This window comes from Hippocampus bargibanti, linkage group LG02, assembly GCF_051943395.1.
Source record: "Hippocampus bargibanti isolate YZ-2025 linkage group LG02, ASM5194339v1, whole genome shotgun sequence".
Taxonomy (NCBI): Eukaryota; Metazoa; Chordata; class Actinopteri; order Syngnathiformes; family Syngnathidae; genus Hippocampus; species Hippocampus bargibanti.
In genome coordinates, this window is record NC_142735.1 from 23772924 (window position 1) to 23794030 (window position 21107).

At 42.8% G+C, this 21107-nt stretch overlaps 2 protein-coding genes across 2 annotated transcripts in view; both read right to left on the bottom strand.

Annotated features, from left to right (window-relative positions):
* Nucleotides 1-3515, bottom strand: part of usp53a (ubiquitin specific peptidase 53a) — a 38869-nt gene extending 35354 nt beyond the window's left edge. Inside the window, exon 1 of the mRNA XM_088990348.1 lies at nucleotides 3178-3515. The gene's annotated coding sequence lies outside the window, so the exon portion shown is untranslated. The remainder of the gene's footprint in view (nucleotides 1-3177) is intronic.
* Nucleotides 3516-17869: 14354 nt separating this feature from the next.
* On the bottom strand, nucleotides 17870-20812 carry myoz2a (myozenin 2a). Its single transcript, XM_088991262.1, has 5 exons — nucleotides 20725-20812; nucleotides 19883-19935; nucleotides 19573-19705; nucleotides 18075-18220; nucleotides 17870-18005 (listed from the first exon to the last, which is right to left on the bottom strand). Exons 1-4 carry the CDS (start codon nucleotides 20801-20803, stop codon nucleotides 18135-18137), a joined length of 351 nt encoding a protein of 116 aa, XP_088847388.1. The 5' UTR covers nucleotides 20804-20812; the 3' UTR covers nucleotides 17870-18005; nucleotides 18075-18134.
* Nucleotides 20813-21107: the final 295 nt, after the last annotated feature.

Below are 21107 nucleotides of genomic sequence, written 5' to 3' on the forward strand. Positions count from 1 at the left end.
CATTTCCCACAAGCACTGATCGAGAGCATCACGTTAATACCCAAGAAAAAGGAAACCATTGATCCCAGTGTGGCAATTAGGTCACTGCATCAGCTAGATCAAAACCCCCTTTTGCACCCCCCCGAATAAGAATTAAATAAATCAGGCAAACAACTCAATTCAAAACAAGTTGAAAAAGTACATTCGAACATTGTAAGACATTTTGGTAACACTTGGATCCGTGTCGACTGCTAAAAATGTAGCAACAACCAAAAAACGAATAGCCAATGAAGGAATCTTCCGAGCTGAGCAGTTTTATAAGCAAATATGATGTATTTTGTTTGCTTTAAGGCAATAGAGGAAGTCCGGAAGTCCGCAAATAAAACGTTTCACTCAGAAGTGTCAAGTAAAAAAAGTCCAGAGCTTCTTTCTCCACGGCCATTTAGAAAATGCACGAGCTTGCAGCTCGGACCAATTACCCAAAGAGACGAATCAGCAAGTCGGGATGGGGCAGAGGAAGTTGACGGTTTGGTGTCAAGTCATCAGCATTTGATTGACTGATGGACGAGCTCATTAGCAATGCCTATTTCGTGGCATGCGGAAGGACAAATTTTACTGAATATTATTATACTGAAGTCCCATTCGGGTGCCAAAATGTACTTTCTCAGAAACTAGCCTGGCTTCCCAACAAACTGAGTGTGGTTGTGGTTGACAACAATGGCAAATTTGGGCCAGCAAAACGAAACGGATCACCCACGGGGTGCTGACTCACTCATCGGCTATTTCTCACTTTTGTCCGGCAGAGGAAAGACTGTACATCAAAAACAAAAGCACATGTTCCAGGATCCAAGATTTCCCATTGGGGCAAAACACAAACAAGAGTAGAACTTTCCGTTTCACTTAAAGGACAACTGACGTCACTTTTTTGTTTCTTAACTGACATCAGAAAAACGTTTTATAGCATCTAAAATACCCAAAACACGCACTATGATATGTTTATTCATATGCAAAACACCAATAAAAATGACTTAAAGTGTCCAAAATCTGCAAAAAAATTGAGCTGCGAATTGGCCATTTTCAGAAATTCCCGCCCCCGGTTCGTGACATCACTCCAAGACATCTTGCATTGCTGGAGAATCAAAACAATGGCTTCAGATTCGGAGAATATGCTTTCTTGTTACACATCCAGTTATGAATATGATTCAAATAGTTCTGAAGAGGAATGCATACATGTTTGCAATCGATTAAATAATTTATTCAGTGCCATTTTGAGGCAACATTGAGGGGAAATGTCTCACCGAAAAAGAGGCACAACATGGCGATCTCCTGTGGCCACCTCCGTTTCCACAGGCTGATAAATTACTTCTATGGAGCTTGGACGCCGTCTTCTGGCGGCCTTTGGGTGCAACACGAGGTCCCCAGACCAAACAAGTGCAGCAAAATACATTGACGTGATGGAAGGACCGCTACAATGAGTCTTTTTTTCGGTCAGGGGCGTTCCTTTAGTGACGTCACGTACGGACTCGTCACCAACTCAAAAACAAGACTTCCTGAATATTCAACATGAGTCTTAAAACGTAAAATATAGCTATATGCGGTGTAATCTTATTAAAATACGCTCAGTAGAAGTCATTTCAAGCCATTTTACAAATTATGGACACAACTTGTCCGGAGATGTCGGTTGTCCTTTAAGGGATAAATTGTCATTCCAGTTAAAAAAAATGCAAATGAAACGGTCACCAAATCACTAGTGTGTCACTCAATCCCCCACAAATATTCAACTTAACCTGTACACAAACCGCAATAAATCCAAAAATGAATAACTAAGAAATGCAACAATATTATAGTGGAACTTCTCTGTGGTTGGAATTTAACAATATTAAATAAAGGCAACTAACTTCATGTTGTTTTGTTTTGGATTTTTCCTGAGCTCAGGACAAAAACACACTGGAAACTGCAGCGGGCTTGCAAAGCAGTTGTGTAGTTACAAATGCCAGGGCATCATCCGCACATTATCACTGCTTTTTCTGTCAACAGTTCTTGCATGCCTCTGGGCACTTTGATTTATTAAGTATTTCACTTTTTTGTGCTGTTTCAGCGACATGCTTACAGACTTTTCACACACTTGGAGAGGTCGCTCGGGTCAAACAAAATTTCAAAAAGGAGAGACAAAACTGGTTGTTCAGCATGCCTCCAACTCGTTTGAGGAGGACAAAAATCAACCGCAGTCAAATTCAAGTTCAGCCGTAGAATTTAGACAATGGAAACGCTTCGGGTAACAAAGCCAATTAAGAATTTGAGGTATTTTGATGACAAAAGCACTGCATCGTGAAAGCTACGGTATGGTCAATTTTCTGTTCACTCAGCCATTGATCTTCTGTTCCGGGGTAGACCCAAGAGTGGTCTCCAGTCAATTGCAGCCTTCTTACTACAATTCTGTATTCAATGGGCATAAAATGTTTTTGGATTGTGGGAGGAAACCATGAAGAACATATCAAATCTTGATATTTAAACCTAGAACCACAAAACTGTGCTGCTGGCATGGTCACCACCATGTGATACGATTGACAGCTGATAAATTAAAATAGCTGTTCCTTCAAATGGCCAAAAGGACAACGTTTTTGGATGCTTCCGGTAAAGAATTGAGACTTGCATAGTTCACACGTCGACATTTGATACAACGCGAATGTCAGCGATGAGCGTGGTTAGATTATCCCTTGAGGTTTTTGACAAACGATACATTCAGTCGAGTATTTATTCGTCATGGGAACATCTGGTGTTTTGTTAGAACTCGATTTTATTCACACTTAAGTCATTCATTATAATGTATTACTTCAATAGAGAAGTACTTGTTTGTTTTTATTTATTTACTTATTTTTTTAAACCTCTGAGTGGTTGTATTAGAAACACACGAGTGTACGCTTAACTTGGCTGGTCGTCTACATACCAAGGAGACTAATGTACACATCAACTGTTTTTCCGCGAGATGAACGTTAACGATGAATAATAGTATAATAATAGTTGGCATATGTTTGTTTATGGTTTTCACAATGACTCGTTTCATAAACAGGTCGCCTTGACTTCCTGATTCTTGCGCTTACCTGAATTGCGTTCAGGTACATTTCCACCACGCAGAAGTGGGATAAAGAAAAGTGAAAATACATATAAAAGACTGGGAAAAAATAATAAAATACATACCTTTGGGGATCGTACGAAACTGTTCCCAGTGTACTGCAATATCTTCAAAAGCAGGAATTGCGAAATTAAAAAGTGGGAGGAGACGTGAGAAAATACCGCAAACTTCCGTCCTTGTTTTTAACTACAAACGTCGCCCTCCTGGTGACAAATAATCCCCTTTTGCGGTGAAATTTGAAGCGGATTTGCTGTGAAGGCTGGGTCACGGCAGAGGGAGAAGGGCCAGTGGCAGTCGTCCGGGACGAGGAGCCACCAAAAGACACGTCTAATTTGGTTGCTTTCAGCACCTGAACTGGATCAGAGATGTTTTTTTCCAGGAGAGAGGTCCAAGTGAAGTCACGCCCCTTCCTCCTAGACTCTCTGAATGCGGCGCTCTACGCACACGCGCGCGTGCACGTACACGTACACGCTTGCAGAAGTTGCACACTGCGTGCATGTTTGTTATTCGTACACTCGTAGTATGTCGGGGAATGGTTTAACGAGGAGAGGGGCGGGGCGTCGTTAAATATTGACTGGTCATGGCACAGTTGCATTTTTGTTGTTTATCTTTTTTTTACAAAGCGGAAGCAAAAGTGACGTCTCTCGTTAGGCAAACGCCATCTGCGTTATGAGCTCGTGTTACATAAAAGCAAGCACATAAAAAGGAAGAATAATCAAAGCCCAACATTCTTTGGTGTTGTCTAGTCATATTTTCAGTATTCATTTGTTTGTGGTATTCTATTATCTCGCTTTCTCCCTTTCGCTCTCTTCTTTCTCTGTCACTCTCTCTTTCTATTTATTTTTCTCCCTCTTTTCGCTCTCTCGTTCTGTATCTCTCTCTATCTTGCTTTCTCTCTTCTCACCCTCTCAATCTATTTCTGTTGTTCTTTGTCTCTCCCTTTTTCTCTTTTATCTCTCTCGGTCTCTCTCTTTCGCTGTCTTTCTGTCTTTCCTCTGTCTCTCTCTTTCTCTATGTCTTTTTCGAATATGACAACACAAAGACACGGAGAGTCATTCAATCTTCGGTACTTTCTGTACCCTCTTTGTGACACGAAGCAGCATTCTTAACCCACAGAAGAGCAGAAATAACATATCCACTACAGTATTGATATAAAAAAAAACAATAAATATGAATTTTAAATATACAGTAATTTCTGAAGTGCCCCTTAGTAGCGAGGAGAATATCCCCTTAGACTAGGAATGGGCAAACTACGGCCCGCGGGCCACATACGGCCCGTTAGGCTTTTTAATCCGGCCCGCCGAACTTGTCCAAATTATAGTAAAAACAGTGTCTGAAACACGTGACAAAAAGGTAGCGGACAAAAGGGCAGACACCTCTGAAAAGTTGCCTGCCCAGTTTTTCACAACTTGAAACAAAGTATTAAGTTTTTTTATATTAACTAAGGATGTACCTACCACAAATGTTACCTTGCTTAATTTACAGCAAATGTCCAAGGCTGCAGATTGCGCTGCAGTCGTCATTTGTCACCATGGTGCACAATGCAATGTTTGCATTGCTAGCTACAAGCCACTAAGCCCCTTTCATAACTCTCACGTACACTTTACAGTCACGGTTTAATATAAATTTACGTTTTTTAGCGTCACACATGTTTCTTCTGGGCTGAGGTTCTGTGCATCTATTTTGGAAAATGATATGCAAATGCACAACCTTATAACGCTTGCGAAAGTCCGGAAGAAAGAAGCAGACTTCTGATTGGCTGCCGTGCCGAGTATGCAAATTTCAACTGGAGGTAGCCTATGTTTGTGTGCTTGGGACACGTGTACTGTTTGCGCGTGAAGGCGAGGGCGTCCGTGGCGAGTTTGTAGAGCGCGCGCTCAGGACAATCCATCCATGATTTAGCGGAGTTTAACACAAGTAGGTATTATTGAGCTTGAATATTTCGTTGTGGAATAATATGTTTTGAATGTTGAAAGTGATTCAATTTTTCAATAGATGTTGATTTCTTAACTTTGCACCGTTAATTGAAACTTATTAAAAACAGACGCAATCTTGATAAATCACAGTGCATATGTTATTTTAATCTATTTCCATTTCTTCCTCCCAGTACCTGCGAAATAGTCTGTAAATGCCATATCTTGCATATTCCTTGAGACAAATTTATTAATTGATCAGGGATATGTTTCACATTTGAAAGACAGTTAATAAATTGGGTTGTAGTGTTCTTACTGTGCTATGAGGTTTGTACACACTATGTTTAAAGGACACCCGGCATCATTTTTTTTGGTTCCCTACTGACATCAGAAAAACGTTTTATAGCATCTAAAATACCCAAAACATGCAGGCTGATATTTTTAGTCAAATGAAAAACACCAATAAAAATGATTTCAAAATGAATCCGGAAATGGCCAGTTTCAGAAGGTCCCACCCCCGTGTTCATGACGTCACGCCAAGATGTCTTGCCTTGCTCGAGAATCAAAACAATGGCTTCAGATTCGGAGAAGATGCTTTCTTGTTACTCATCCAGTTATGAATATGATTCAAATAGTTCTGAAAAGGAAAGCATAAATGTTTGCAATGTTTGCAATGTTTGCAATCCCATGTCAATTCGAGCCGTCAATGACAGCAATGTAGCACCCAGAAAATGCAGAAGATGGCACCCAAGCTCCGTTGGAAATGGGCTGATTTGTCTGCTGGGAATTTGTGTCAACTAGTATCAAATAGTAGCCTTGGTGCAGCACACAACGATTCACCATGGGGCTCATTGGCGAGCGCCTGGTGGCCGGGCCTACACCCATGGGGCCCGGTCGGGCTCAGCCCGAAGAGGAAACGTGGGTCCCCCTTCTCAAGGGCTCACCACCCATGGGAGGGGCCAGAGGGGTCGGGTGCAATGTGAGCCAAAGGCAAAGGCAAAAGTGGGGGACATTGAGTCCGAATGGACCATGTTCCGTACCTCCCTTGCTGAGGCAGCAAATCAGAGTTGCGGCCGTAAGGTGGTTGGTGCCTGTCGTGGAGGCAATCCCCGTACTCGCTGGTGGACACCAGTAGGAAGGGATGCCGTAAAGCTGAAGAAGGAGTCCTACCGGGCTTATATAGTCTGTGGGACTCCTGAGACAGCTGACACGTATCGACTAGCCAAGCGGAATGCAGCCTCGGTGGTCGCCGAGGCAAAAACACGGGCATGGGAAGAGTTCGGTGAGGCCATGGAAGCCGACTTCCGGACCGCTTCGAGGAAATTCTGGTCCACCATCCGGCGTCTCAGGAGGGGAAAGCAGTGCACCACTAACACTGTGTACAGTGAGGGTGGGGCGCTGCTGACTTCGACTCGAGACGTCGTGAACCGGTGGGCAGAGTACTTCGAAGACCTCCTCAACTCCACCAACACGCCTTCGTTGGAGGAAGCAGTGTCTGGGGACTCCGAGGTGGGCCCTCCGATCCTTGTGACTGAAGTCACCGAGGTGGTTAAAAAGCTCCTCGGTGGCAAGGCCCCAGGGGTGGATGAGATCCGACCGGAGTTCCTAAAGGCTCTGGATGTTGTGGGGCTGTCCTGGCTGACACGCCTCTGCAACATTGCGTGGTCATCGGGGAGAGTGCCTCTGGATTGGCAGACCGGGGTGGTGGTCCCCCTTTTTAAAAAGGGGGACCGGAGGGTGTGTTCCAACTACAGAGGGATCACACTCCTCAGCCTCCCTGGAAAGGTCTATTCAGGGGTCCTAGAGGGGCGGGTCCGTCGGAAAGTCGAGCTTCAGATTGAGGAGGAACAGTGTGGTTTTCGTCCCAGCCGCGGAACAGTGGACCAGCTCTACACCCTTAGCAGGGTCCTCGAGGGCGCATGGGAATTCACCCAACCACTCTACATGTGTTTTGTGGACTTGGAGAAAGCGTTTGACCGTGTCCCTCGTGGAGTTCTGTGGAGGGTACTTCGGGAGTATGGGGTACAGGAGCGGCTGATACGGGCCGTTCGGTCCCTATATGACCGATGTCAGAGTCTGGTTCGCATTGCCGGCAGTAAGTCGGAATCGTTTCCAGTGAGGGTTGGGCTCCGCCAAGGCTGCCCTTTGTCACCGATTCTGTTCATAACCTTTATGGACAGAATTTCTAGGCGCAGCCGAAGCGTTGAAGGTTTCCGTTTTGGTAGCCTCAGTATAGCATCTCTGCTTTTTGCAGATGATGTTGTACTGTTGGGGCCTTCAAGTGGAGCTCTCCAACTCTCGCTGGAGCGTTTCGCAGCCGAATGTGAAGCGGCTGGGATGAGAATCAGCACCTCCAAATCTGAGACAATGGTTCTCAGTCGGAAAAGGGTGGAGTGCCCTCTCCGGGTCGGGGAGGAGATTTTGCCTCAAGTGGAGGAGTTTAAGTATCTGGGTGTCTTGTTCACGAGTGAGGGTGAAAGGGATCGAGAGGTCGACAGGCGGATCGGTGCGGCGTCTGCCGTGATGCGGACTTTGTACCGATCTGTCGTGGTGAAGAAGGAGCTGAGCCAAAAAGCAAAGCTCTCAATCTACCGGTCGATCTACGTCCCAACCCTCATCTAGGGTCACGAGCTATGGGTTGTGTCCGAAAGAACGAGATCCCGGATGCAAGCGGCCGAAATGAGCTTTCTCCGTCGGGTGTCCGGGCTCTCCCTTAGAGATAAGGTGAGAAGCTCGGTCATCCGGGAGGGGCTCAAAGTCGAGCCGCTTCTCCTCCACATCGAGAGGAGCCAGATGAGGTGGCTCGGGCATCTGATTAGGATGCCCCCGGGACGTCTCCCTCGTGAGGTGTTCCGGGCATGCCCCACTGGCAGGAGACCCCGGGGACGACCCAGAACACGCTGGAGAGACTATGTCTCCCAGCTGGCATGGGAACGCCTCGGGATCCGCCAGGACGAGCTGGAAGAAGTGGCTGGGGAGAGGGAAGTCTGGGCTTCCCTACTGAAGCTGCTGCCCCCGCGACCCGACCCCGGATAAGCGGCAGAAGATGGATGGATGGACATAACTTGTTCGGAGGTGTCGGTTGTCCTTTAATTCTTTAGGTTTAGTATTTCCGGCCCAAACACTCCCTCTAAATGCTCCTGGCCCGGCCCCTCTGTCAAATTTTAGAACCCATTGCGGCCCGCGAGTCAAAAAGTTTGCCCACCCCTGCCTTAGACTCTACGGCAGGGGTGTCAAAGGCATTTTTTGCCGCGGGCCACATTGTAGTTATGGTTTCCTCTCGAGGGCCGTTATGAATTTGGGGAACCCATTAGAATGTTTAAATCCCTTCAAATATTACATATAGAGCTCACAGCAAATTAATGAATAACTCGTTTTCAAATCTGAAGTCAAGAATAATGACTTTTATTGTGGTTGACATCCAAAAATATGAAATTTTGGCTCAGATTTTAGCAATCATCATGGAATTTAACAAGTTTGATTTGCTTTCGCGGGATGAATAAAATGATGCGGAGGGCCAGATTTGGCCCCCGAGCCTTGACTTTGACACCTGTGCCTTATAGTATATATAGTATATCTTATTGGAAACTGTATGTACTTGAAAAATCAAGAAATGTTTACACCTACAATTATGAGAAAAATAACAAATAAATACTGGGACCTACACATGTGCTTTAAAATCAACATTGTGTGTCAAAATACAGACATTCAACTACGTCTGTGTAAGCTCTCAGTCGTACAGGAGTGGTCCATCGATGAGAAGGTTTCTTCAGCCGTCATCTGTACAAAAGTGAAGGTTTCGGACGTTTCGCCTCCTATCCAAGAGACTTCGTCAGCGAACTAAAGTCTGACTGGTCGTATCGGCCCCATTTATATATCCCTAATGTCCAGACCTAGTGGCGCCGGACACAGCTATGATAGGTCCCTACTCTCAGGTTGGGGGGGGCGCGGGACCCCCCCCTGTGGCCCCACTGATTGTTCCTACATTCCTGACTAACGATTGGCCTATTACCCCCACTCCCCCCGGTATCACCTCATCAGCATAACGACCCTCATCAGCATTGCGAAAGTTGCCTAACCTGTTTTGCCTGAGCAGGCTATTGTATGAACGATCCAAATTGAACCTCACACCACCAGACCGGTTTAATGAAGGATTTTGTTGTTTTATAAGAATCGCCTCTTTTACCCCCCTTTCAAACCATCTATGTTCTTTCGCTAAGATTTTAACCTCATTGTCGTCAAATGAGTGGTTAGTAGCTTTTAGGTGCAAATGTACTGCCGATTGAGGCCCACTAGTATTATCCCTGCGATGTTGATAAAGTCTTTTTTTGAGAATTTGTTGAGTCTCCCCAATGTACTCATTGTACATTGGGGGGGTACAAATGTACTGCCGATTGAGGCCCACTAGTATTATCCCTGCGATGTTGATAAAGTCTTTTTTTGAGAATTTGTTGAGTCTCCCCAATGTACTCAACAAATTCTCAAAAAAAGACTTTATCAACATCGCAGGGATAATACTAGTGGGCCTCAATCGGCAGTACATTTGCACCTAAAAGCTACTAACCACTCATTTGACGACAATGAGGTTAAAATCTTAGCGAAAGAACATAGATGGTTTGAAAGGGGGGTAAAAGAGGCGATTCTTATAAAACAACAAAATCCTTCATTAAACCGGTCTGGTGGTGTGAGGTTCAATTTGGATCGTTCATACAATAGCCTGCTCAGGCAAAACAGGTTAGGCAACTTTCGCAATGCTGATGAGGGTCGTTATGCTGATGAGGTGATACCGGGGGGAGTGGGGGTAATAGGCCAATCGTTAGTCAGGAATGTAGGAACAATCAGTGGGGCCACAGGGGGGGGTCCCGCGCCCCCCCCCAACCTGAGAGTAGGGACCTATCATAGCTGTGTCCGGCGCCACTAGGTCTGGACATTAGGGATATATAAATGGGGCCGATACGACCAGTCAGACTTTAGTTCGCTGACGAAGTCTCTTGGATAGGAGGCGAAACGTCCGAAACCTTCACTTTTGTACAGATGACGGCTGAAGAAACCTTCTCATCGATAGACATTCAACTAGTTCTCTGTGTGACCAAATTGCTTTAGGCATTTGAACGCATTATCGCCACGCTCCGAAACTTTAAATTATTTCGAAAGGAAGTGTTATATGTCCCTCAGGGAAATGCATGGAAGGAAATGGCTCTGTGTCTTCAATAGAGTCCTTTCAAGTACTTCCCGGGGAAAGGCTGGACTGTGCTGATACATTGTGACCCCTCACCGCACACATGCTAAATCATCGCATGCTGTTTCCCTTTGCCTTGATTTACTTGAAAGTAGATTGACATCACTTGTGAATGCAGCAGTTGAATCCGATACAAGGACTGTGTATGTGTGCGCGTGTGTGTGTGTGTGTGTGCGTGTGCGTGTGTGCGTGTGTGCGTGTGTGTGTGTGTGTGTGTGTGTGTGTGTGTGTGTGTGTGCGTGTGTGTGCGTGTGAGCGTGTGTGTGTGTGTGTGTGTGTGTGTGCGTGTGTGTGTGTGGCACATTCTGCCATAGCCCGCCTGCTGACCGACACATCGTGTGAATATATACACTGAATATATAAACTGAGATGAGATATCCTTTATTCATCTCATATATATATATATATATATATGTGTGTGTGTGTGTTTGTGTGTGTGTGCGCGTGCGCGCGCGCGTGTGTGTGTGTGTGTGTGTGTGTGTGTGTGTGTGTGCTTGAAGTTCTTCTGCAAAACAGCAACATAAACAGAAAAAATATCTTGTGACTGTAAAGTGTCCTTGAGAGTTTTGTCAGAGCACAAGTTGTGTTCACAAATTACATAAAAGAAGTAATTACAGGGTACAAGTACATTTGACTGGCAAGAGCTCATTAGCGGCATTTGCCAAATAGTATTTCAAAATATATATGTATTTACAATGGTATAATTTCACATTAATTGGTTACTTTTTTATTTATTGAACTAATACATTTTCAAAAGTTTCTGTGGACAGGGACTGGAATGCTGCCACCCAACTAAAAAGACACTGACCCTCTTGCACCCACCCAGAGGTGGTGAGCCCTGTGGAAATCGGATCAATGTTTCCTTTTCGGGCTGTACATTTCAAGTAGTTATTTCATTTACATTCAATATTTTAACTGCTCGAAACACAAATGGCTCGGAACCCGTTCATGGCGTAAACCGCCTAGACTAGAGAAACAGTGAAAATAATAATAATAATTTTCAGTTATAAGCGCCTTTCAAAACTCTCAAGGTCACTTTACAGTCACAGGATAAGTTTTTCCGTAGGTGTGCAGCGGCAGCCACACGTGCCAGCGTTCACTCAACCCGGAAGTAACTGAAATACGTATATAGAAAGCTAGCTAGCTAGCTAATTGAAAGGTAGTTAGATAGCTAGCTAGCTAAATCACTAATGAGCTAATAGTTAGCTAGAGAGCGAATTTAGAACAAATAGATAGCTGTCTAGATAGCTAACTCGATACCTAACTATAGATATTTCCATATATATACTAATTCATATATTTGATCATTGAGTGGGACTAAATGATCTCCTGAGAATGAATGAGAATATCAATAAAACATTGAAATAGAAACATGCAGCTTTCATGATGCTTTTCCAATGCAAATCCAACAAAAAAACAATTTATACAGCAGTAAAATAAAACCCACTGATGTTAGCAACTTTTCTATTTCAAATGTCTTTCTCAAATTAGAAAATAATGATTATCTATTTGTTGCACCGAAACATTTCATAAGGGCGAGCCATTATGGTATATTAGATGACAGAAGCCTTTTTTGTTTTTTGAAGAACAACATTTTCCCCGCTTCCAGTTGCGGCCACTTTATGACACAACAAAGATGCCATTTGTGTGCTGCTGTAATGATGACTTTGTGGCTCCATAGTGCCTGACTCATGCTAATGATGTGATGATTTGCTTTTTCTTCTTTTTCGTGGTTTTACTGGCGAAAAATGGATGACATACGCATTGCTTGATTGTTGGCACTTGACCGCCTTCCTCCAGTACTGGAGTGCTGCCAAAGTGGGAGACTGCTGTGAGCTGCGCTGTCTGTCTCTGCGATTCTAAGTCTTCAAGTCGTATTCGTGCAAGACTGCATGCACATTTCTCATAGTTCATTTGGACCCAAAGACTTACAGTAAGGCTCATAGTTTTTAATGCATTCACTGCCAGTACTGTGTTTGACATTCGACTGTCATCGCTGGACAGCTCTGGGGCCATTGTGCTTTTTTTTGCGCCTGTAATGGGCAGCATCTTCACAGCCCCGCTTTGTCCAACGGAGAGGTCGGTGCTGTTGGACAGCTTGCACCTGGATGGATGCATGGCTTGAGGAGCCCACGATAAGAAGAAAGGCGCGTCACCACAGAGCGACGATGCGGATGTGGAACTGTCGCAGCTTGGAATTGAAGCGGATTTGTGTGGGACAGGTGATGTGAGACAATCTCTTTTCGTCAATGGATGCTACAGCTGCGTGTTTGCTTTCAACATTTAGCTTGGAGTCTGCGTGCACATTCCACGATGATGTCCCTGATCCAATGATGGAAAAATGCTTTGATCCTCTCCCCTTTCATCTAGAACTGCTTCATGTAACAAAGAGGGTACAGAAAGTGCTTCAGAAGGAATGACTCTAGGTGTCTTTGTAATGTCATATTGTGTTCTCATATTATTTGTTATTTAGTTTTTTCTTTGTTCTTTTGACTTCAAGACGGCGCCGCGAGAGTGGCTGCCTTTCCAGCAGCTCATGTGTTTTGTTTTTCTACTTTCATTCCTTTCCTCACTTTGCTGCTGTGTAATGTACATTTCTCCACTGCGAGACTAATACAGGCAAATCCAATCCAATCCAGACGATGCGCAAAAATGTGTCCACTCCAGTACCAGGGTTTTTGTCATTTCCACTCAAATTGCAGTACCCACAGTTTTAGGACTACATAAACATTCAATGCAGTGTAAGAAACCTTAGACTCTCTTCTTTCATCAGAAAAAAATAGTGGATTCCTAAGTCATATGGGTCTGGAGTTATCTGAGCTTGAAATGGGGGTGGCTGTACAAAATACAATACAATATACCCATATTGATTTATATAGCGCTTTAACAACAGCTGAAGATGTAAAAAAGCGCTAACATGGAAAAAGGCAAATGTTGTCCTTTGTGGAAGGGAAAAATATTGCCCGAGGACTGACCAGCGCTATAAGGCACCCCCATGCAAGAAAAAAACAAAAACCGGAAACATTTGGGAATGGCGCTCCACGTCATGCTTATGGCAGTGAATGAGTTGATAACGTTGTTAATTTACAGGAAATGCATTCCCGACTCAAGTGCCTCATCAAGTCAACACGTGGCGCTATAACCTCCATACTAAAACTCCATTGGCCAATAGCAACCGAAAAACCAGAAGACAATCACTTCCGGGTCCACGGCGTGGTGTCCAGTCTCACATATCAGGGTGAAATGCCGACTTCTGGTAAGCTTCACGTAAAATCTAAATAAAAAAAAGAATGCTAAACTATAAATAAAACATTGATGACGCACCACATTGCCAAAGCAAGTGACTGGCAAAATACTAGACCTAAATCGTGGTTTGGAAACAAATTATTCAGAACATTTAATTCAAAGTATTGTTGTAAAAAGTGAAGTACAACTGAAGTATACTTACAATACCAAAGTGAATGCACTGTGTTAAAAAGATATACAATTAAATAAAAAAGATTAGGCTCAAATGCAGTTTGATCATTTCATTTGTTGAATCTTTTCCATGCCACCAGAGTAGAGGGAGCCTATGTGCCACTAATGGTCATAATTCAACACTTGGAGAATCACTACTATACTGTATACCCAATACAATTAGTTCCAATGGGAGCTAAATTTTCAGATGTCAAAAAATCCCTCAGCTGCAGCTTGCGGTCGTAGGACACCTCTAATTGGTCCCCCGAGTACCCTGGCGAACAATCCTATGACAACGATTCAGCACAACCTGACAACACGCTCCGGCCACTTGTGCCTTTTCAGCTGAATTCAGGGACTAGCAAAGTCACCAAACACCACTCAGACTGACCCCAAAGTTCTGCGTTATGTATTTTTAGATTTGTATCTCATACGGCGTCACACCCTTCTGTGAAAAACGACTCCTGCTTGGATCGTCCGTCAGGCGTTAACCGATGTTGAAGGCGCTCAAACCACCATCCGGACATGCTAGCTGTGTGCCCTTGCGCTTTTTACGTTTGACCGCGTACACTTGGGGATGGAGTTGTTTAGTCGCCGTCAGCACGCTCGCTTGGCGTTGAGATGCTGAGTTGTACCCAAAGGAAACGAGAAAAAAAGGAGGAAACTGTTGATGGAGGTGTAGGGAAAGGCAGCAACCAGATGCAAAAAAATCCTGATCCGCAACTCCTCCAGCACACCCACAAACAAACATAATTCCTATTACAGTCATATTTCTACTTACGAATGTCTCTTTAAAGGACAACCATTGCCTCTGGACAAGTTGTGTGCATAATTTGTAAAATCACTTCAAATGACTTCTGTCCTTTGACGGACAACCAACACCATTTTGTTGTTTCCTAACTGACGTCAGAAAAACTTTTATAGCATCAAAAATACCCAATACATGCAGGCTGATAGTTTTAGTTGAATGCTAAACATCAATAAAAGTGACTTAAAGTGTCCCAAAACTACTTCAAAATGACCTCAGAAAGTTTCAGTTTCAGAAGGTGCCGCCCCCTTGTTCGTGGTGTCACACCAGGACGTCTTGCCTTGCTCAAGAATCAAAACAATGCTTTCTTGTCACTCATCCAGTTATGAATATGATTCAAATTGTTCTGAAGAGGAAAGCATAAATGTTTGCAATCGATTAAAGGAGTCCTTCCGTCTCATTTTGAGGCGTCTGGACTCCAATGTAGCGTCCCGAAAATGCACAAGATGGCGCCCAAGCGCCGTTGGAAATGGACTGATTTGTCTGCTGGGAATTTGTGTCAACTAGTATCAAATAGTAGTCTTGGTGCATCACACAACGATTCACCATCGCGTTATTTTTAGTGTTTTCCTTCTAATTTTGCCCTCAACACCGATCAACACAAAGTTTTCAGACCAAACAAAGTACCCAAGATGCATTGTGTGTCACTTTCTCGGTCAGGGGCGTTCCAGACGTGACGTCACGTCAGGCATCGTCATCACCTCGAAAACAAGACTTCCTGAATATTCAGCGCGAGTCTGAAAACGTAAAATATAGCTATATGCGGTGGAATCTTTGTAAAATACGCTCAGTAGAAGTCATTTAAAGTGATTTTACAAATCATGGACACAACTTCTCCGGTAGCGTCGGTTGTCCTTTAAACGATTTTTTCAATCCACGGAACATCCCAAAGGCAAAATAATGTTTCTTGTTCAGAATGAAATTCCAAGACATGAAAGGTAAAAATACAATGTTGGTTGCTATTCACAATTCCGATTCTCACAACATGCTTGTTGCTGCTCTGCCATTGGCGATTGCTGTGAATCGTTCTGGCATCCCATTGGCTAAGAGCAAGTTCTACCGAATGTAGCTAAAAGGAAAATTAAATTAGATATGAAAAGTACTACTGAAAGACGGCAAATAACGACAAGGACGCAGTTGATAGACCGCGACTATCGTTTCTTGTTCTTTATTCATTTACACAATTCACAACTCTCATTTATTGTGCAAATATCCAACTGTAATGCATTTTTATGATTTCTCATACGTATGTATGTCTCAACTTGAGTGCTTGACAACTTGAGTGCTTGACAGGCTTGGAACGAATTTGGGCATTTACGTGGAAAACGCATCAATATATACACCATTTTCACATTATGAAAATATTTCAGAACCAAATAATTTCGTAAGTAGAGGCAACACTGTGTATTTTTTTATCCCCAAATTGTATTAACCTGCCCCACATTTTCATGTTGTTTGACTTGGAAAGGGTATTATCCAAAAAGTTGAGTTATAAAATAATTCTACCTTTCTTTTGACTGTCTAAAATAAATGAAATGAACTTGGAGTATATACTGTAGTTGACGAGCCAGGGTGGGATGTTGACTGCGCTGCCTCATGCCAAGTTAAATGCGCCTGAGGGGAAAGCAGTCAGACACTAATAATCGAATTGTCTGGCCTCCCTCCACCCTTCTTGACCGGTGGAACTATACCCCACATCGCCTGGGCTAATAGTATTTCCTGTTTGGACCTTCTGACAAAAGCTCAAAGAATCACTGTTCAAATGGAGTCGACGCATCTGTTTTAATGCGAATGGTCAATAAGTCTATTTCGAAGGCGAGATTTGCAGCACCGCTATCTTCCTGGAAGAGAGCAGTGAAATGAATTCAAGAGAGGAATGGAAAGGGAGTGGCTGTAGTTCTCTTTTCTCAATGACGTTTGGAATGCAAGATGCACATTTCTGGCAGAAGAATATACAATACATTTTAAGTCCTACATCTTTTAGATTATACTTTTGATCTACAGTCATCCCTACGTCACATCGTAGCCCACTTACTGCGCTTTCATCATATGGCAGATTTTTAAATCAATGAGTGAAACAATTCCCTACTGAGAGGTAGCACAGTTCCATGTCCGGCAGAGCAAAGCTTCGTGGGAGTTGAGGTTAATTTTAGTCATCATGAAAGGAATTGCAATTGAAATGAAAGCAGCACACACTTGAGCCTAATTTGGATCAACATGTCCCGTGTGTGCAATCCCCCCACTTTTTTGAGGTGTATTGCATTGCAGGAACTATTTGAAGGAAAATCAACAAACCAGAGCTGTAGAAAGTGAAATAAATCCTGCATATTTAGTATCCACTTCCCCCAAATCACTGAAATCTTTTGTAATTCTTCTTGCAAACAACAAACTGAGAAGATAAATTATAAAACTTGTGAGCTACACACAATTTTATTGAACAAATAACATATATAGATATATCATCACGGTATTAGAAACTGAACTCATTCACTGCCATTCTCAAATTGATTTGAGAATTGAAAAGCATGATGTGGAGCGCCATTCCCCAATTTGTTCGGGTTTTGTTTTTTTCTCGTGTGTTGCACGTTTCATGCATCAGTCAAACCTTTGCCAATGTTTTTCCCTTACACGAGGGGGCAGCATTTTCATTTTGTACAGCCGCACCCATTTCCATTGCAGATAACTCAAGAGCCAAATAAAATCGACATGAACATTTTTTTCTGATGAAAGAAGAGAGTCAAAAGTCTTCTAAAGCTGTACTCTATTGCATGTTTATGTCGTCCTCAAACTCAATATTCTGTGGGTCCAGCAATTTGAGTGAAAATGACTACAACCCTGGCTCTGGAGTGGACATATTTTTCTCCATCGTCTGGCAGTGAATGAGTTAATATCCATGTAAGCTTGTTTGTGACTAAGTTACAATGTGTTTTATCGCACTCTGGTGGGAGTAGTGTATTTTCCTTGACTTGGAATTGGATTGGATTTGCCTTTATTAGCAGTGGAGAAATGTACATTTCACAGCAGCAAAGTTATGGAAGGATGAATGAATGAATGAATGAATGAATGAATGAATGAACTCTACTCAAGTCAGTCGCTTCACATATCACTACCCCAAATATTTCAACCAATCTCCAAATAAAACTGTCACGACGTTATTGTCGATTAAAATGGCAAAACAGGGCCAAGACATTGTGAAAAGTTGATCTGAGAGAGAAGATGGTAAAAATGAAATTATCATTAACATTTAGCATGTGCTGTAAACCGTTCAGAGGTCATGTGACTCAGGGACGAGCAGGGTCACGGTGTATAATGGGACAGAAGTACCTCTGGAATGTCAGCTCTGAGCAGTTTTGTTGAAGCAAGGGCGACCTCTGAACTCAGGGAAGTCGAGCAAGACGAGCTCCGCCTTCATATTCTGGTCGACCGCGAGCGTGCGTGTCTCAACAGCCAAAGTGCCAGCCAGTGGGATATGCCACTCTGATGACGATCGTGTGTCAGAAAAGGGGACACTTGTTGCCATTGAGGCTGAGTTTTTGCCGTTCTCACTTGTTGAAGCTTTTGGAGCCTGGAAGACCCGCTTGTGGTTCCAGGAAGGTGACGAGAGCGTCAGCCAGGGCTCAGTCCCAAGAACTTGGGTGTTGCCGTGCTGTTGAATTTCTCCGGTGGGATGTCTTTCAGCAGACCCTCATAGCCTGATGTTGCACATAGTAGATGGTTGAGCTACAAAAAACCTTTTTAAGGGGATGTCAATTTTTTAAAAATGCAGAGTCGAGACACAGCATTGTCGACCCTTAGGCGAGGGAGAGGGCTTTGTGTCACATCTGAATCACTTACAATGAACAATCCTCCTTCCTGAGTTTATGTTTTGCCCTCAAGGGGGGAAGCAGCACAGACCAAACGGACCTGTGGGGAAGTCGGCAGCATTTTAGGAAGGAGAGGCTCTGAACTCATGGAATACACTTTGTGTGGCGGCGGCGGCAGCGGCTGTGTTATCAAACAGGAAATGTTCGGCGTGGGTATCACATGTCCACAGAAGACAGTCCAAGCCGATTGTGGTATTAAAAAAAAAAAGACAGTTTTCTTTTGTTGTTTTTTTTATGCGGCTACTCCGAGAAAACAAATGGCGTGTAGAATTTACTCCATATTATTTTGTCAAGTGGTTCCACAAAATAAAATCATCTGCGTCCTGATATAATTTGAAATCAGATTTATAGCCGACTTTAAAATGTATCAATTCACAAAAGAAAATAGAGCAAATTAAAAGAAAACATTTTTCTGGGGTGGATATATAAATTACTGTTATAAAAAATGTTCCAAGGACTCAATTTTGAAACTAGCTTACTTTTGGGATAGCTTACTCTTGGCAATGACGTGACAAAAATGCTTCGAATATCACATTATTCCTTACATATGACAATTTGAAGTGCTGATAAGGATTTTAGCAAGCACGATGTGGTCGATGAAATGATGTAGAAGGCCAGATTCGACCCCGAGCCATATATTGAACACCAGTGTTCTGTTCAGTATATGTGGTGCAAAGTTGATGGTAGTCGGGACATTATCCAATTTAACTTTTGATATCCAAATATGCAAATGTATTAGATTATTAAAATAAATGGAGATACACCTTTTTACATCTATCCATGCCATTTGATCGATGCCATTTAGAACTTTGAAAGACCCCTAGGAATGATCCTTATCGATTGTTTTATTTTTATTCATGTACCTGGTTTGTGATTGGAAAGTGTCCTTGAGAGCTTTGAAATGCGCTTATAAATAAAATGTATTATTATTATTATTATTATTATTATTATTATTATTATTATTATTATTATTATTATTATTATTATTATTAAAATATCCGATTTGAAGAAATTCGGGGGATTTCATCATGATGGATTTGCCCAAATTTCCTGTTGCCAAATGAAACTGGCCTCGAGAGCAAAATTCTTTTGAGATAAATGATATGAGGTCAATCGCTGTATCAAAGAGCAACATAGCAGCACATTTGTGTCATTGTGTTTAATCACTGGCGTGGCCTTACCAGGAGTGATTCTGTGCATATCTGGCGCCGTTACAGTTTCTGGTGTGCAGGCTCTTTCCGCACCAGAATCCTCCTCAACAGAGTTGGGCTCTTCTATAGAATTGACGTTATCAGCTCGGGAGTCCTTCTTTCTCTAGAAGGACATTAAAACAAATTGTTTTCTCAACGTGCTGCGGCCTAGTCATTCCTGTCAAGAATATTTATGATGATTTGCTCCAGCAGAACTTCCTGAGGAAATGTTGTCAACTTGCAACTGAATCCCACCATTTGCCCCCCAGCAATAAACAAAGCAGATGCAAGTCCTTTTCACTTCTAAGATAAAAAGGGAGTGCAGCGCAGGGTTGGTGCGTGGACTTCCTTCTACTGAAATCCAAGCCAAAATGGACACAAACGCACACATACTCACTCAAAAAAATATATATGTATATTGAACACTCCCTAAAATATATGATGCCAAAATATTATGATGCAGTGTACTTTGAACACCCATAGATGGCAGCGCTGCATCAAAACTGAATGTTACGTAATATGTATTACAAGCAGCCAATCAGAGGAAAACAAAATTAAAGTCCTGTTTAATTTATCCTTGGGACACAATTGACATTCTACCATATGTAGTTTTGCAGTGCTGTACATGATAGTCATGCCGATGGCAATGAGTTTTATTCATTACGTTTCCACGCATAAAACTCAACGCGTTCACACTTGATATCATCTATTCCCATAAAAATCAATGGAAGTGTCATTAATCTGTTCCCACAAAATGTGTTTTCAATAAGAAAAACATGACTGATATTGTTCTATTATCTGTTGACCTGTTTTACTTCAGCAATAAACAAAGCAGATGCAAGTCCTTTTCACTCGTAAGATAAGAACGGAGTGCAGCGCAGGGTTGGTGCGAGTTTAAACAGTTTACACATCTCATTGGTTGAAAGGTTATAAGATTATTAAACAGATACTATTTATTAGCGATATGAAGTCTTTTCCTATCTGTATTCATGTTAAAATAGTGGATTCATTTTAACTTGACTGTTTGGCCAATTTCTGGGTAAGTGTGAATTGTATTTCATGAAACCCTGACTGGGTGGTACAATAAACAAAGATATCTGTGGTACACCCGCAAATCAGATACTCCAATGAAAATTTCTTTACCTTGCAGTGCTGTGATCTTGCAGATTTTTGCAGCCTGAGCCTTCCTCTCCTCAGTCATCATGGTGGAGAAAAGTGACATGGCTGCCCCTGGGAATTAGGGAAGTCACATTTGTATGACCTCAACATCCAGCTGATTTATCAGGGCAAAGAAAAGAGCAAAGTTGGCACATCCCTTTAAATAACCCCAGGCCGTTAAACTGCAAGCATATGCTCATCAGACAGTGCGAAGCAGCCGTGTCGGGCTCAACCAATCGATGGATGTAGAGATTAGCCAAGCAAGTGCAAAAAAACTTTGATTGCCACATTTTGCAAGAGTGTCAACGTCCTAATATTTTTTGGCTATACCCGTTTTGGCAAGTGGGGGGGGGGGGTGATGAGACAAC